Source organism: Larus michahellis, chromosome 16, assembly GCF_964199755.1.
Source record: "Larus michahellis chromosome 16, bLarMic1.1, whole genome shotgun sequence".
Lineage (NCBI taxonomy): Eukaryota > Metazoa > Chordata > Aves > Charadriiformes > Laridae > Larus > Larus michahellis.
The window spans coordinates 7,769,561-7,783,512 of record NC_133911.1 but is presented as its reverse complement, the minus strand read 5'-3'; the positions used below and the strand labels follow the sequence as shown (position 1 = coordinate 7,783,512).

At 39.0% G+C, this 13,952-nt stretch overlaps 1 protein-coding gene across 13 annotated transcripts in view; it reads left to right on the top strand.

The window, feature by feature from the left end:
- Positions 1–1,542: 1,542 nt before the first annotated feature.
- Positions 1,543–13,952, top strand: part of CFAP74 (cilia and flagella associated protein 74) — a 44,939-nt gene continuing 32,529 nt past the window's right edge. For 2 of the 13 annotated variants that reach the window (XM_074609636.1, XM_074609631.1), the window contains exons 1-11: positions 1,687–1,967; positions 3,072–3,222; positions 4,158–4,248; positions 5,196–5,342; positions 6,126–6,224; positions 8,032–8,136; positions 9,241–9,414; positions 9,833–9,943; positions 11,145–11,247; positions 11,995–12,152; positions 13,361–13,571. In XM_074609636.1, the coding sequence (XP_074465737.1) occupies positions 3,090–3,222; positions 4,158–4,248; positions 5,196–5,342; positions 6,126–6,224; positions 8,032–8,136; positions 9,241–9,414; positions 9,833–9,943; positions 11,145–11,247; positions 11,995–12,152; positions 13,361–13,571 (1,332 nt within the window). In that variant the 5' untranslated portion in view covers positions 1,687–1,967; positions 3,072–3,089. Of the gene's footprint in view, positions 1,968–3,071; positions 3,223–4,157; positions 4,249–5,195; positions 5,343–6,125; positions 6,225–8,031; positions 8,137–9,240; positions 9,415–9,832; positions 9,944–11,144; positions 11,248–11,994; positions 12,153–13,360; positions 13,572–13,952 lie in introns of all 13 variants that reach the window. The other 11 variants (XM_074609641.1, XM_074609639.1, XM_074609642.1 and 8 more) reach the window with 9 other exon arrangements.

Sequence of the window (13,952 nt, the reverse complement as noted above, 5' to 3'; positions counted from 1 at the left end):
TCAGGACCTATAGCACAAGTGTAGAACAAGGAATTGGTCACTGTGAGTAATATATACTTTAGAGGGTGGGGACTAATGGAAAGAAATACTTGGATTAGCAGCATGTGCTTATATCCGTGGTATCAAAAACCCAGACCTTGCTGCTCATAGCAGCTATAAAACATTACAGAAATATTGCTTACAATTGAGGAACATTCTCAATGAAATAAATCTGAAAAAGCCTTCCATCTCGATGTACGGATCAGCGTGCATTTCAGTACAGAGCTCCGCTTAAAGAGTGATGTCCCAATATTTTAATAACTGAGTCACTTTGAATCTTTGAATAGCTGAATTTCTCTAGCACGTCATTTAGGCCTAGTGCCAAGGATAAGGACACAAAAATCTGCTTTTCCATGCATCAAGCTGCACTGCTCCTTAACTTTGTCAAGGTAATAATGGAATAGAATAGAAAGGAAACCTGCTTAATTACCATTTAAGAGCTAAAATCTGGTAACGGAACGCATGGTAGCAAACACGCGGGTTCAGGAGATTCCTCCGAAGAACAGAGCCTTCCAACTGAGACACATGGTACGACTACAGACATTTAGCTTTACTATGTAAATTACTGAAATATCACCTAAATACTTTTCCATTCAGTGATTTTGTGCCTACTTTAACGATTATTGAAGTGCTACAAGGAGCCTCAAAGGCTGCCGTTTCTGCTGAAGCCAGAGGGAGTGTTCCCAGTGTGACATTGCAAATGGGCAGCACCATCAGTACACGATTTTTGCTGTAATAACCTTTAATTAGTAACTAATGGTGACATCCTATTGTCAGAATAGCACAGGCGCATTTCTGAAAAGATGTTTAAAACAGCTTCATTCTGGATTGAAACTCAGAAATCTTCATCTGAAACGTGTGTACTCCGACCTCCGTCTGTCGGACTCCTGCGTTGCAGAAACTCATGCGCATTCACTATGGAGTTGGGGTTTTTTTAATCACGATGCCACCAACTTGCTTAAAAATTATAAATGGATGTAGAACAAATAGTAAGCTGAAATTTTGGTGAAAATTTCACCCACGTGAGGTGCCCAGGACAGGGGAACCAGGTGCCATGACTGCTCTCGCCCCTGTAATTAGTCGCATTAATAAAATGGAAGCCTTAATGCCACTGTAATTTTGAACTACCAGCCATCCCTTTATATATTACAGAACATGTCAAAGGCTCACAGAAACGTATAATAAATCTTGCCAATCAAAACGGGAAAGATGACACGCCTCATAGTGGTTCAGATTTTAATCTACACGACTAAAAATAAAATAATCCATCAACCAGGGCGGAAAAAAACCCAACCAACAAAGCACCAAAACCCTGATCAAGTGCTCAGCTGGGTCAAATCTTCCTAATTCATTGGCTCGAGTAACCCCCGAACATCAGCCCCGCGCTCCTAATTCCGCGGATTTACACGCGTGCATCTCTTCCGCGGCGTTCACCGCGTAACTCGCTACAGAGGGATTCATCCGCCAGCGCCCGGCGGAGCCCGCCCCGGCACGCACCACTCCGCGGGGCAGGGGGGGGACACGCCGGGCCGCGCCGCTCCCGCCGGCGCCTGCGGGCCGCCGGGCTCTCCGCGGCGCCCCCGCCGCGCTCTCCGCCGTGGGTCGCTCCGTTGCCGTGGCAGCCGGTCTAACGGTCGCCGCGGAGGTGGGCGGCGGTGAGGTGGGGCTGGGCTGCGGGCTAAGGAGGGACGGGCGCGGCGGGGAACGACGCGCACAGCCCGCCTGTCCGGCTCGCCGTCGCGGTGGTCTCCGTGACCCAGCCCTGGGCGGGGGGCAGCGCTGTGGGCCGCCGGGCCCGGCTCGCTGGGCGTGCGGGCTGGTCGGCCCTCTGGCCGTGGTCACCTGAGGCACCCCGGGCCCGCAGCCGGCCCTGAGGCGGGCTCTGGTGGTTTGCGCAGCGGTGCCCTGCGCCGTGTGGAATTGCTGGGGTACGGCGGGCACCCAGGGTGGAGACGGTGTTTTGAGGAGGGGAGGCTGAGGTGCCGTGTGGCTTCTGTAGCGTGAGCAGTGGTGGAAGCAGTGGGGCTTTCACTGCCTGGCTTGTGATGTCCTCATAGGAGGCCATCGGGCCTTCAACCATACTGTAGATCTTGGCCTAATTTACTCAAAGCTCTGGTGATGTGTGAGCCAGCACAGGCAGGGTGCAAGAACAGCCACAAATCCATGGATGAAATGAAAGAGTTAAATTTAATCTTGATACCTTGCATTGGAGATGGATTTGCTCTACCTGACAATGCAGTGGCTTATCAGAAAGTATTTGGGCTGCTATTGGTGCATTGGCAGCTTATTTTCTTTGTGTTACTTTTTAGTGCCACTAACATCTTTAAATCAACCGTTGCCTAGTGTAGGAATTCTGTCTTAGTTTTAAGGTCATTCTTATCATTTAGCTAGTTTATTCCACGCTTAAGATTCCGTGGTGTGTTTTCTCTGCTCCTTTAACTAGAGAAAATAGGTACCGGCTTCTAGTATGTTTTTTGAGTCCTGCAAAAACATTTGCATAGATGCACTCGAAGCTGAGCCACCACCTTCATTAAAATTAATCACATGTACAAGCCTCTGTATGAGTAAGATCTTGATGGAATGCTCAACCATGTGGTAATAACTCATTCTAGATGACAAATAGAATTTACTGAATCTAATAAATTGTATCAACATTTGAGAACAGTTTACTTAACACTGAAGGTAAGACACAAGAGCAAGTAGTGTTTGTTGGAGTTGTTCCCTGATCATTCTAGGTAAAGTGGTTGCCTAAGTGGATAAAATATATTCAGAAGGTTTATTTTATTATTGAACTGATTGTTATTAACAAAAAATAAAAAACATGGCAATGTCCTTTTCTTTTTAGAAGAGATTCATTAAAGTCGATAGTCCAAATGCGTGACTAGTACAAAGGTGTGTGTGATTGTATCAAGTTGTTTCTCATGTGTTAAGTATTTACTGAATTAGTATTAGTTAATCTCAAGATATAGTCACCACTATTGCAAGTTCTGGGGAGATTATATATATAAAATGTGTGCTCTTCTCTCTCTTAGCCTGGTTGTTTTGAAAGAATGATCAGTATGGAAGATAAGGAGACCAGTTATAGTGAGGAAGAAGATCAAAAATCTCCTCTACCGTTTCTGGAGAAGAAAGAAAAAGAAGACAAAGCCCATGGGTTCTCTAATGGGGAAGAACACTGGGAAGGTGAAAATAATGAACTGTTTTGATAACTCACAAAGGCCTAACACCAATGTGTCTGCTAATTTAGTAGCCGAGAACAGTACAGTTCCAGGGTTGAATGATACTCCAAGTAAATGCAATGATTCCAGTAGGTGTTCTCTAGCATGACGCTACACAGCTGTAACTAATCCAAATCTAACACATTATTTCAGTACTTTTTACCTCTGTAAGGCATTTTGATTCAGTTATTGATATTAAAAATCTAATATTTGACTGTATGGACTTGATTCAGTGGCTCATAGGTAGGCATCTAGTGCTCCAGACTCTCTCGTCTGGCTCCAGAATGGCATAGGTCTTCTGTAAATTCAACTCTATGAGGATGTTGGGTACCCTAAGACATCTAAACTGCCACTAGATACTACTTAATAGGCAGTCGATTTCTCTAATTGTGTTCAAAAGTATGTTTCAGTAGGTTATGTGAGAAAACATATCTACTGTTTTATAGATTATCATGAATACTGATCTTTATGTTAAAAAGAATTCTTTGGCTGTTCTTTTCTCATTGTCGTTTTCTTGATCATGTAAATACTTAGCAGAAAATGTCTATCTCCACAGTACAGTTGGATAAGGTAGTATAAGATAAACATATTGAAGTGTTGGCCAAAACCTGCCAAAACATTAGCCCCCCATGTTTTTTGGTGTTTTTTTTCCCCACATCCATTGGCTTGTTGGTGACACTTCCATATTGAAAGCAGAGAGCGTTTTCCTGGTTTGGTTTGCAGGTGCATGACAGTATAGTCCTGTGTGGTTTGGCAAGTGGATTTTTTTTATATAGGCTGCAGCAACGCTATAAAATGTCGTCTCTGATTCTCTGTGTTTTGACTTGACAGCAAGTATGCTGGAGCTTTGCATTTTAAAGCTCAAAGCCTCTATTTAACTGTTGTTTTAATGTCTATTAGAATCTGAGCTTGAAGAAGAGCTGGCTGGTGGTGGCAAGATGGGAAGCAAGGATGCTTCTGAAGGAGGTGGAGACCAGTCTGATTCTAGCATGTAAATAACTTGGTTTGTCACCAGTTCTGACAGTATTTTCCTTTATGGCATTAGTTTACCTTTTCACAATAAGGTTTGGTTAATTCAACTATGCATTTTTTTGTCAAATTAGTCATAGGCAATATAGAACTTTCCACAAAAAATAAATTAAATTGGTTACTACTGTTAAACCAATGAGTTGAGTAAGATAAAGGCAGACTCTGGACACTCTTTAATCTGAAGCCATTGTAGGTGTGTACATGTTAACATGGGCCAATGAGCTTTCCTCAAAGGAGCATTCCACTAACCAATTTACACTTACAAAACCCAGCCAGCTCTTTGTAATAATTTCATCTCTCTGTACTTGTAAAACATCAGGAGCTGTTGGAAAAAGAGAAATTTGTCTGCTGAAGAATGTCAGTGTTGGATTGGAAAGTTGTTTAATATATACAGTTTTGTACCACTATTTAAAGTCAATTAGCACAGAATTAGTATGATGATAGATTAGTACTATGTTGATTTTTACAAATGTTTAGGCAGGCCAAAATGATAAGAGAGATTAGCTCACCTCACAAACCGATCAGCTGTATATAATATGTCTTAAACTAGTTTAGAGTGTTCCCTTTAAAGTTTTAAACTATTGTTCAGGGAAAATAGAATTTGCAAACCCACAGACATTTCAAAACAAAGATATATAATTAATGCATTAAATGTTGGTATAAATGTTCAACATTAGATATCCAAGTCTAAAAATCTTGGCTTAAGTATATGCACGTAAACTTCTTGTATAGATTATGTTAATTTTCCCCCCCTTATTTATACTGGTCATATTTGTAACAGTTCTGCTAGAATAAGAGTAAAATGGAAAACAATTAACCCACAAAAGTCTAAGTGGATGATGTACAAACTTCATGTAACTTTTCAATTTCTCAATGTTTTTGTTGTTAATTGTGTGTTTCAATTCAAAGGGAAAGCTTGGAACACTGTTTGGGTGACATTAATAATATTCAGTCTATGAAGTCTCTGGATAGAATTTGTGTATTAGCCTTACAGAGGAACCTAAAAGAGCTCAATGACATAGCCAGAGAAAAGGAACTCGCGGTCCAAAAAGCCAGGTTAGTGTTTAAGCAAACATAATCCGTCAGCATAAATTGCCGTCAAATACTGGGATACTGTATCTGTTATGAATATTAGAGTTTATATATTTTTTCATGAAAGTTACATGATACAAACACTTGTTTAATAGAATATATTCCATATATCCCCAAACCCTTGTAAAGAATTAAGGATCAAGGATAGAAACTAATTACATACTTGAAAAATGAAGCACAGCAGTGAATGTTAAAGAAGAGGTGTTTGGTCTGGGATAATTAGATGCTAATTCCTTTCAGTGATGTCTGTACAATCCTGCTGGTTCAACATCAAGTGGAAACATCAAGTGGAAAACTCATTTTAAACATTTTTTTTTTGACTGTGATTGAAATGGTATGTTAGAATTGATGAGGTTATTCACATACTTTAAGATAAGCACCTGCTATGAGTGTTTTGCTATGTTAAGGTCACAAAGATGTTCTTTAGCAGCAAATATATCTGAAAGAGATTAACGTAAAAAGATACCGCTTATGCTTTTGTCATTTTTGATAATATCTGAACTCTGGATGAAGTCAGAATAAAGTTTTGTTACTTTTTTTTTGTATTATTTTGGGAGAAAATGCTTGAAATTAACAGGGGCTTCTGAAGAACCTTGCAATGAGACCTGAAAAGGAGAAGTGGGATAGTGGTGGGGAGTTGGGAGGATTGAAGGAGTCCTCACTGTGAATCTTGCCCCCAGAAGGAAGAGTTTCATGGGAAAAAGTAAAGAACTTACAAAATATAAATAACCTGTTTGTTTCTTGCAGAGACAAGCTGAGTACCTGTCAGCTGCAGATCAAGATGCTAGCAAAGCAGCTGGAGCGTGTAGACATTGAAATAGAGAGAGAGGAGGAGGCTGGCAATGTGTAGGTAGAGAGTATTTCTGGGTACCAAAGATTACAGGCATCTACTATGATTGTCTGTGTAATTAATGAGATAGACTTTCCTGTTTTCATCTCTTCATGTTGTTGAACAGTTGCTAGAATTTTTGAGCACATGTATTAAAGATGTTAATAGATCAGTGATGAAACCCATTGCCGTTCTCAGGTTAAGATGTGGCTGCGTTAGCTTGGGAGGCTATTCTGGTAACAAGGGTATTGCACTTTCAGCTGGTGAGCAGAGCAGTGCATTCACTCCCGTGTTGGTGAACACTAATGTTGCAGTCACTTTCCAGCTGACGTATTTTCAGCAATAATTCCTTCTTTTGAAGTAAAGAATAATGGTGCATTGCCTCGGGAGTCATTGGTTTTTCATCATTTCTGGCCTAGAGGTAATATTCTGTTAGGTAAATCAGTGCAGAAAGAGCTGGAAACTTAGGAATGGATAGGAGAGAGGCATGTATTTTAAAATGTAACAACAGGTTATTAAATCAGCCTATCCCACTACTGTCAATTGTGTTTATCAGGGTCTCAATCGCTTCTATTCAGTATGATGAGCCAACACCAACGTGCTGTGGCAGTTTTAGAGGTCATGGTTTTGCTTCTGGTAGCTATTACAATCAAGATTTATATATATGCCATTTCTTTTTCTGTTTGTTTTGTGTTGTGAAATGCATGAATGCCTTTCGGGAGTAGTCCTGCATACAGGAGCTGTTCTGAAACACTTTTGCTATAAAGTGGGAGGCAATTTACTGTACTCTTCACATTTGGTTTAAATAGAAAGAAGTGGGTGGCTTATGTACCAGGAGCCAGTGTATTGTGAACAAACTTCGCAGCTGCATTTTATGACCTGTGTTAATCTTCAAGTTAGAATATTGATGAATGATAGAATGATAAAGGTAGATTAACTGCCAAAATGGAATAGCTGCTTAAACAAAAACAGTGAGTTGAATGCTAACGAGACTCTTGTGATGGGTGCTAGTACTCCCTGTTCAGGATCTCAAAGAGACAGTCCTAGTAACAAAAACCAACAAAGGCAGAAAAGCATTGTAGAATTGTGAGATCTAAATATGCAGAAAAATAGCAATTCTCACAGTCTATTATATTTAGCAAGTGGATAGTGGAGTAAGAAGACTTGATAAATTTCTGTCTTGTGAAGCTCAAAGGCATCACGTTTTAGCAATAATGAAAATACTGGCTGCCATTAGCATTACTTACGCCCAGTACAAAAATTTCAAAGTTAGAATAGTAACTGCAGCTAGAGGATCCGTTTCCAGTTTTCATTTTGAGGCAGGGCATTTATGCTGAATGTAGGCAGTTCACTCTCTGTTGATTCTGTAGGGTACTGTCTACTAGTTTTCTGGGGTAGAGGAGAGAGAACAAACAACTGTGTGGCAACGCAGCCATTGTAGGCAAAGTACGTGGAATAATATAATGACGTTTTTAAAGCAAAATCACTCTAGGGTCTCTAGGTTTGCCTAAAGCTATTTTCATTAATACTACTTTTATCAGCTTGAGAATTTAATAGTCATGTTAAGCTACTGGTCAGTGCTTTTGAAACAAATACTCCTGTGTAAATTTCAACCATTGTGTAATAGTTTAAAGCTATGCCTTTGAATGAAGAATGGACACTTAGAAGACGAAGTAAGAGACTGCATAAATTAGTGAAATTCTAATACATAAATCTCAGCCTCAAAGCTATTTTTTACTGTTGGTGATCTTGTTGTGAGGGAATTTTTTTTCAACCTTTATTAGTTCCAATTTCTTTCTGATTGTTTCTTTTTGATGTTAACAGCGCAGCCTTGTCCCGCCTTCAGGCAATGCGCAGACGACTGTGCACTGAACTGGAGAATGAGAAGGATTTTGAGTTTCAAATTTTTTTGACACTAAAAGAAAACATGTAAGTAGAATGAGAAAAGACTGTGATTGGGAGTCAATCTTTATTATGGTCTTCATATGCTGCTTAACGGGTTCAGAAGTTGATCACTGGAGAAGTTGCTTGTAAATACTGAACTCCATAATTTGAGGTCATGGGAGGTTGACTGCAAGGCAAAGGATCTTGAGAGCAACTTCTAGCCTGAACTGTATGGCTCAGCTCCTGGGTTAGTTTTGCACACACAAATGAAGTTTTGATTTTATTTGGAGTTGTGGATACATTGTGGACCTAAACAGCCCTTGTTTTAAACGGAAAATAAGCTGAACTAAAGTAGACCTATCTATGACGCTGATCTCTGAATAAGCATAAACACTTCTAATTCAGGCCTCTTAGTGTTTTTTATAGGGCGTAAAGGAAAAGTCTGAAATTGAGAATGATGGAGACGTAGTGGTACTGTGTATTTTTATGCTAAGCTAATATTGCTGCTTCTAATTGAGCATTCACGCATACTGAATTATTTATTTATATAAGACAGAATAAAACTGTCTTTTGCAGAAGGCAACAGATGAGTGTGTTTATATTTTGGCACCAAAGGTACAACTACTAATGCCACCACATCAAAGCAAGAACACAAGCCCAAGCTTATAGATGTGATTAACCAAAATACAGTATGTTCTGCTGCAGTGTTGTATAATAGCGTTAAAATGCTTGACTCATTTATTGTGTTATTAGCAATAACTATATTAATCTGTTTATACGTATCCCTATCATAACTAAATTCCTTTAGTAAAACACGGACGAATAAAAGCTATTTTTCTAAACTTTCTTGTTTTTCTTGTTTTCTTCTGGGTAAAATGGGTATTTGAGAAACAGAAGCTTAAGTTTTTTTGTTTTACTTTGACTGATATTTTTGATGAGTTTAAAATGAGATATGCTATTGATATGAGCCTTAATCTGAAAGGTACAATACCTGTGTCAGTAACAGCGTATGATTTACAATATAATTTAAAGAAATAAAATAAAACATGGCTAGATCTTTATTTTCACCATAGAGTCTTACCTACTTAGTAGCCTTAAGTGATAGAATGTCAGTATTTCAGTGAAAACAGCTCACACTTTGTTTTAAAGGCTTGAGATGTGGCAGATGGAAACCGAGCAGGGAAAATATGAAATCTTCCATGAACAACTTAAAAAATATGAGGAGGAGCTAGAGATGCAATACCAAGAACGAGCCAAAGCGCGGATTTGGAAGGAAAAAATAGCAGCACTGCAAGCAGAAGAAAATCAGCGGTCTAGAGAAAAGTAAGCGCCTATAAGTCAGACTCTGCTTCCTTTCTCCATGTTATTTTTAGCCAGTTCACGACTTCAGGTGCTGAGATTACCTAATTCAAATACCAGTGGTATTATGTTTCTTAGCTGGGTGTTGCTTCAGGAATATTTTATGAGGAAATGGAATTAAAATAAGAATTGCCCACAGTCTTGCAGTTAACGCAGGTAAAGATTTCTGATATATGAAAATAAACTTGGTAAAGACAAAAACTGTGGCTGCTTTTTGTCTGAGGAAATGAAGTTTATTAGGTCAGACTAACTGCATGTGTCTGCATTGTTGCTGGCCGCCAGGACGTTAATAAAGTCCCCAACCCCACTGTTAAATATCATTGTTTTGGAGTCAAGGTTTCCATAATCCTGCTGCAACTCTTGGCTTGCCTGTGTTTTGTAGAAAAGAAGAGGAAGCCCAGAAAGAATATGAAGGAAAGCATAAAAAAATGCTTGAAGATGCCGAAAGGAACCATAAAAAAGCAGTATGCTTCCTGAGAAAGAGCATGGCAAGGTTATTGTTCTCTCCTTTTCTGTTGTTGTACGTTCTCTGCTGTACAATACTTTATCCTTTAGTCTTTGAAAAATAGTACTTTTTCTGCTACGTTTATCTTCTCTCACACTTGGGAATCTTCTGCCACAGGGCCAGTGCTGTGAAGCATTCAAATCTTACGTGGCACAAAAGGACTTGGAAAGAAGAAAACCCGCTCACTGTCCTAGTGTGGTCTGCAGGTTCCCTGTAGCTGAAGGGACTCTCTTTTTGATGAGATGCAGAGGGGTCTGACTAATTGTAGGCGTTAATAATGATTTGAAACGTTTTGTGTGTGTGTGTCAGTAACTGAAGTAGTTACTTCAAGGTTTGGACCTTGCACTCTGCCATTCTTTACTCCCTCTGAAATGTTGCTATCCGGCAAAATTGGTTAATAGGCCATTTCTTTGTGCTCCTGTTCTTTTGTGGTTGATGGTAAATTAATGTTATGTAAACATAACCATAGGTTTATGTTTATATAATTACTGTGGTGTTAAATTACTTTGCTACTAAGGAAAGCGTTAACGTTTGCTACTTACTTTTGCTTGTATATGAGAACTTAATTGAAAAAATGATTGAAATAATTGTACTGTTCCTGTGTTGGCTTATTTTTCATTAGATGGCATGTGCAAATTTGTAATAATTAAGAAAAACAGGCAGATAAGATTATTTTTTTCCTTAGTAATGTATCAAATATACATCTTACTAATTTTTTCTAGTTTACCATTATATTAGCTGGAATAATCTCAGATTTTATTCATGCCCACATATTTCCAGCTTTTAGAGTTTCTAGGGTTTATTTTTAGTATAGGTGCAAGTGGTTGGCTCATAAAGTTCACTACGTAATTGTTTAGATATTGGTTATATGAGCAACACCTGAATTCTTGCTTTATTTTAGCAACTAGACATATGTCATAATGTGGAACACATTCTTCATATTCAAAATTAAAAAAAAAAAAAGTTGTTGAGCAAACTAGTTGAAAGCCTGTTGGCACTTGTAGCTTGAGCGGCACCGTATATAGAAGAGTCTTCCAACTGTTCCGCTTTACCCACACCCAGTATCATAGTAAACACAGAGGCTTACAGGAAGAATGGTGACATTGACAATTACTACTTGTCAGGTTAAACATTCTAATACCAAAAGCTTTCCAGGATATGAGCCTGAAAGATTTTACTTTGCTTACAGAATTCATGAAAAAAATGCCAAGGAAGAAGTGAAAACTCAGGAGCATATGGAGAGAAGGATACAAGCTGTGCTCTCCCTGAAAACCAGCATCACTTCCAATCGGGTACTGCTGCTGTGCTTAGACGGGGAGCGGAGAAACCGACTTGCTAGACTGCTAGGGTTTAATGAAAGCGATTTCGGTTTTCATCGCAAAATTGTTATGTGGTGCTGTCAGATCACCAAGCAAAGCTCTCCTGAAACTGGGGGGAACTTAACTATAGGAGTAGTGGTGTTAAATTTGTATGGGCAGATTTTGGCCCTTCTACTTATGTCGCTTATTCTGTCAACAATTAGCTTGTTCTGGTAGGGTAATTCTCTTGGAAATAATGTATACTACAAATAAGTTCTCCGAAAACTCGGCCAGAAGAATTTCTAGTTATTTGGATCCCAGTGCAGAAATACTTCATATGGAGAAAACATATGGAAGAAAAACAGTTATTTACAAATTTAAATAATGTAAATTAAGAGTTTCCGAGCTATGCTACTTTGCTCTTCTACTTATGTTCTGTAGAATCTTGAGGAATGTTCTTAATTTAATACTAACTTGATTAGAACTGCATCTTTGCACATTGCTTCATTGAGTAGCATTTCAAGGGCGGGCTAGAAGGGAAAAAACTAGCCCTGACCTACTCAGAGCTTTCTGCGTCTCAGCGCACCATGACTACTGTGTATATTAAGCCCAATAAATTCTACTTCAGAGAAATCTACCACAAATTTATACTTAGATACAGGGACCAACACTAGATTCTCTGGTTTATATTCTTTAATACGTGAATCAACTATGTAACTGTGGTTTGTATGGCTTGCATAGGAAAAACTCCGAACTCTCCAGGTTTGGAACAAAGCAATGGCCTTTGAGGCAAAGAAGCAGGAGACGCAAATGAGGGAAGCTATCCTGGCAAAAGGAGGCAATGTTGCCAAGGAAATTTTTCTCCATAAACAACTGCTAGAGCATGAAAAAGAGAAACAGTAAGTATTCATATCAGTCTGTAGAGATCTGCTGGAAATATCCAACTCTAAATTGAATCCTTTTCACCTTGCTTTCTTTCTCCCTTTCGCTGTTTCCCTCTGCAGGCCAAGGGAGATCGCATTTTGTTAGTCTTGGTGGGAGCTGTGTCATGTTCTGTTCTAATTTCACCTACCATCCTGCTAATCTGCTGAAGAACTGCTTAGTTGTTTCTCCCAGGGTACTGCCTTTCTCCTTTTCTGTGAAGGGACATTCTCAGTTTTCTCTGAGTATATTTCTGCCTAAATATATATTTCTGAATTATATGCAAAAGAAAATAACTCTTTAGTCATTAAAACCATTATGTCATTAATTTGTATATCACTATAAAAAGATGCTTAAAGAACTGATCATAGGAACCAAGGATGACTTTATACTTAAGGCAGAGCGCGCTGGGAGTCAGGATACCCTTCCTGTGTCTTTGTAACTGTGATTAACTTCTTTGTACCCTGATCTTCCAAAAATATGTTACGATGTCATTTATCTGCTGCAATAGGGTATCAGGAGGCTAAACGCAGACATTGAAGTCCTTCAGTAGGCAGTAGCCTGTATTTAAATGAGAGCTGATATTTTCTTTGCTTCTATTTAGAATCAGTAATTGTTTATATGGATTAGTTGAAGAGGTGAAAGTTTATATTAAAAGTGATCATTAGCGTGGATAGTATTTGTTGCAGAGAATTGTGTATTAAGCTGCTGGCGGTAAAACTGAGATCAAATTATCTGCTGTCACTTTTGTCACACTACCCAGTGTGTGATGGAATTTGTAATTGTACGTAGCTTTGAATTCATATCTTCCAGGGTCAGTACTTATGTCTGTACCTTTAACCATTCTTCTTCCCTTTATTAAATCCACCGGATTTCAGATAGGCAGTTGTCTTTAAATAGCTAACTAGGTTAGGAAAATTATTTAATTATTTTATTGTTTTCAGTAGCAATGACTGGTATGCTTTGTCGACTCCTCAACTTCTAAAACACTGTAATTGAGTATGATCAGTCCACAAACATAGATAAAAAGCCTCTGAATTGCCTGGTGCCTTGACACAAATTACCCCTCCACCCAATTTAAAGACTTGCTATTTAGCTTAAAGGCTCAAAAGAAACTGGACTGCAATTAATATTACTAGTAAACAGCCACAGTTGGTTTAATTTTTTTTACAACATTGGATTACAGAGCTCATAGAGAACGGCAGAAATCAAGAAAAATTGAGATTGTATCTCAAATTTTGCGAGAAAAAGCTTCTATTCGCAAGCGGGAAAAAGGTCAATCCTGTACTAAGGCAATTAAGGGTGGTGGTAAACTTGAGGATTCTTTACTGTGGAGAATGAAAACATGGCAATATATTGAGAAGACCTGCAAACGTTCAGCTGGAGCAAGAGCACAGGTAAACACAGGCCTATGAATTAATTGTCTTTAGATTTAGTTTTTGTTAAATGTGCAAGGCGTAGCACAGGCTACAACTGAATGCCAGAGAGTACAGAACAAGCACGGAGTAATTTCTCCATTAGATCTCTTAATTACTGTTAGCCTCACTTTTCTTTATTGTTGATGCTTGTATGAATAAAGACATTGTCCTGTTTGGTGTGGGGTGTTTTTAAGGGCATTTGTAAGAAGAGGTGAACTTTCGAATACGTGAATTGCAACAGACATCAAAAACCATGCAAAGTGCCCTCACTTCCAGTTTAATTCCTTCATCCCTGAGTGAGGGTTCAGAGCAGTTTGTCAGCACAAGCGAAATGTTTCCACTGTATTAGAAAGGAGACAG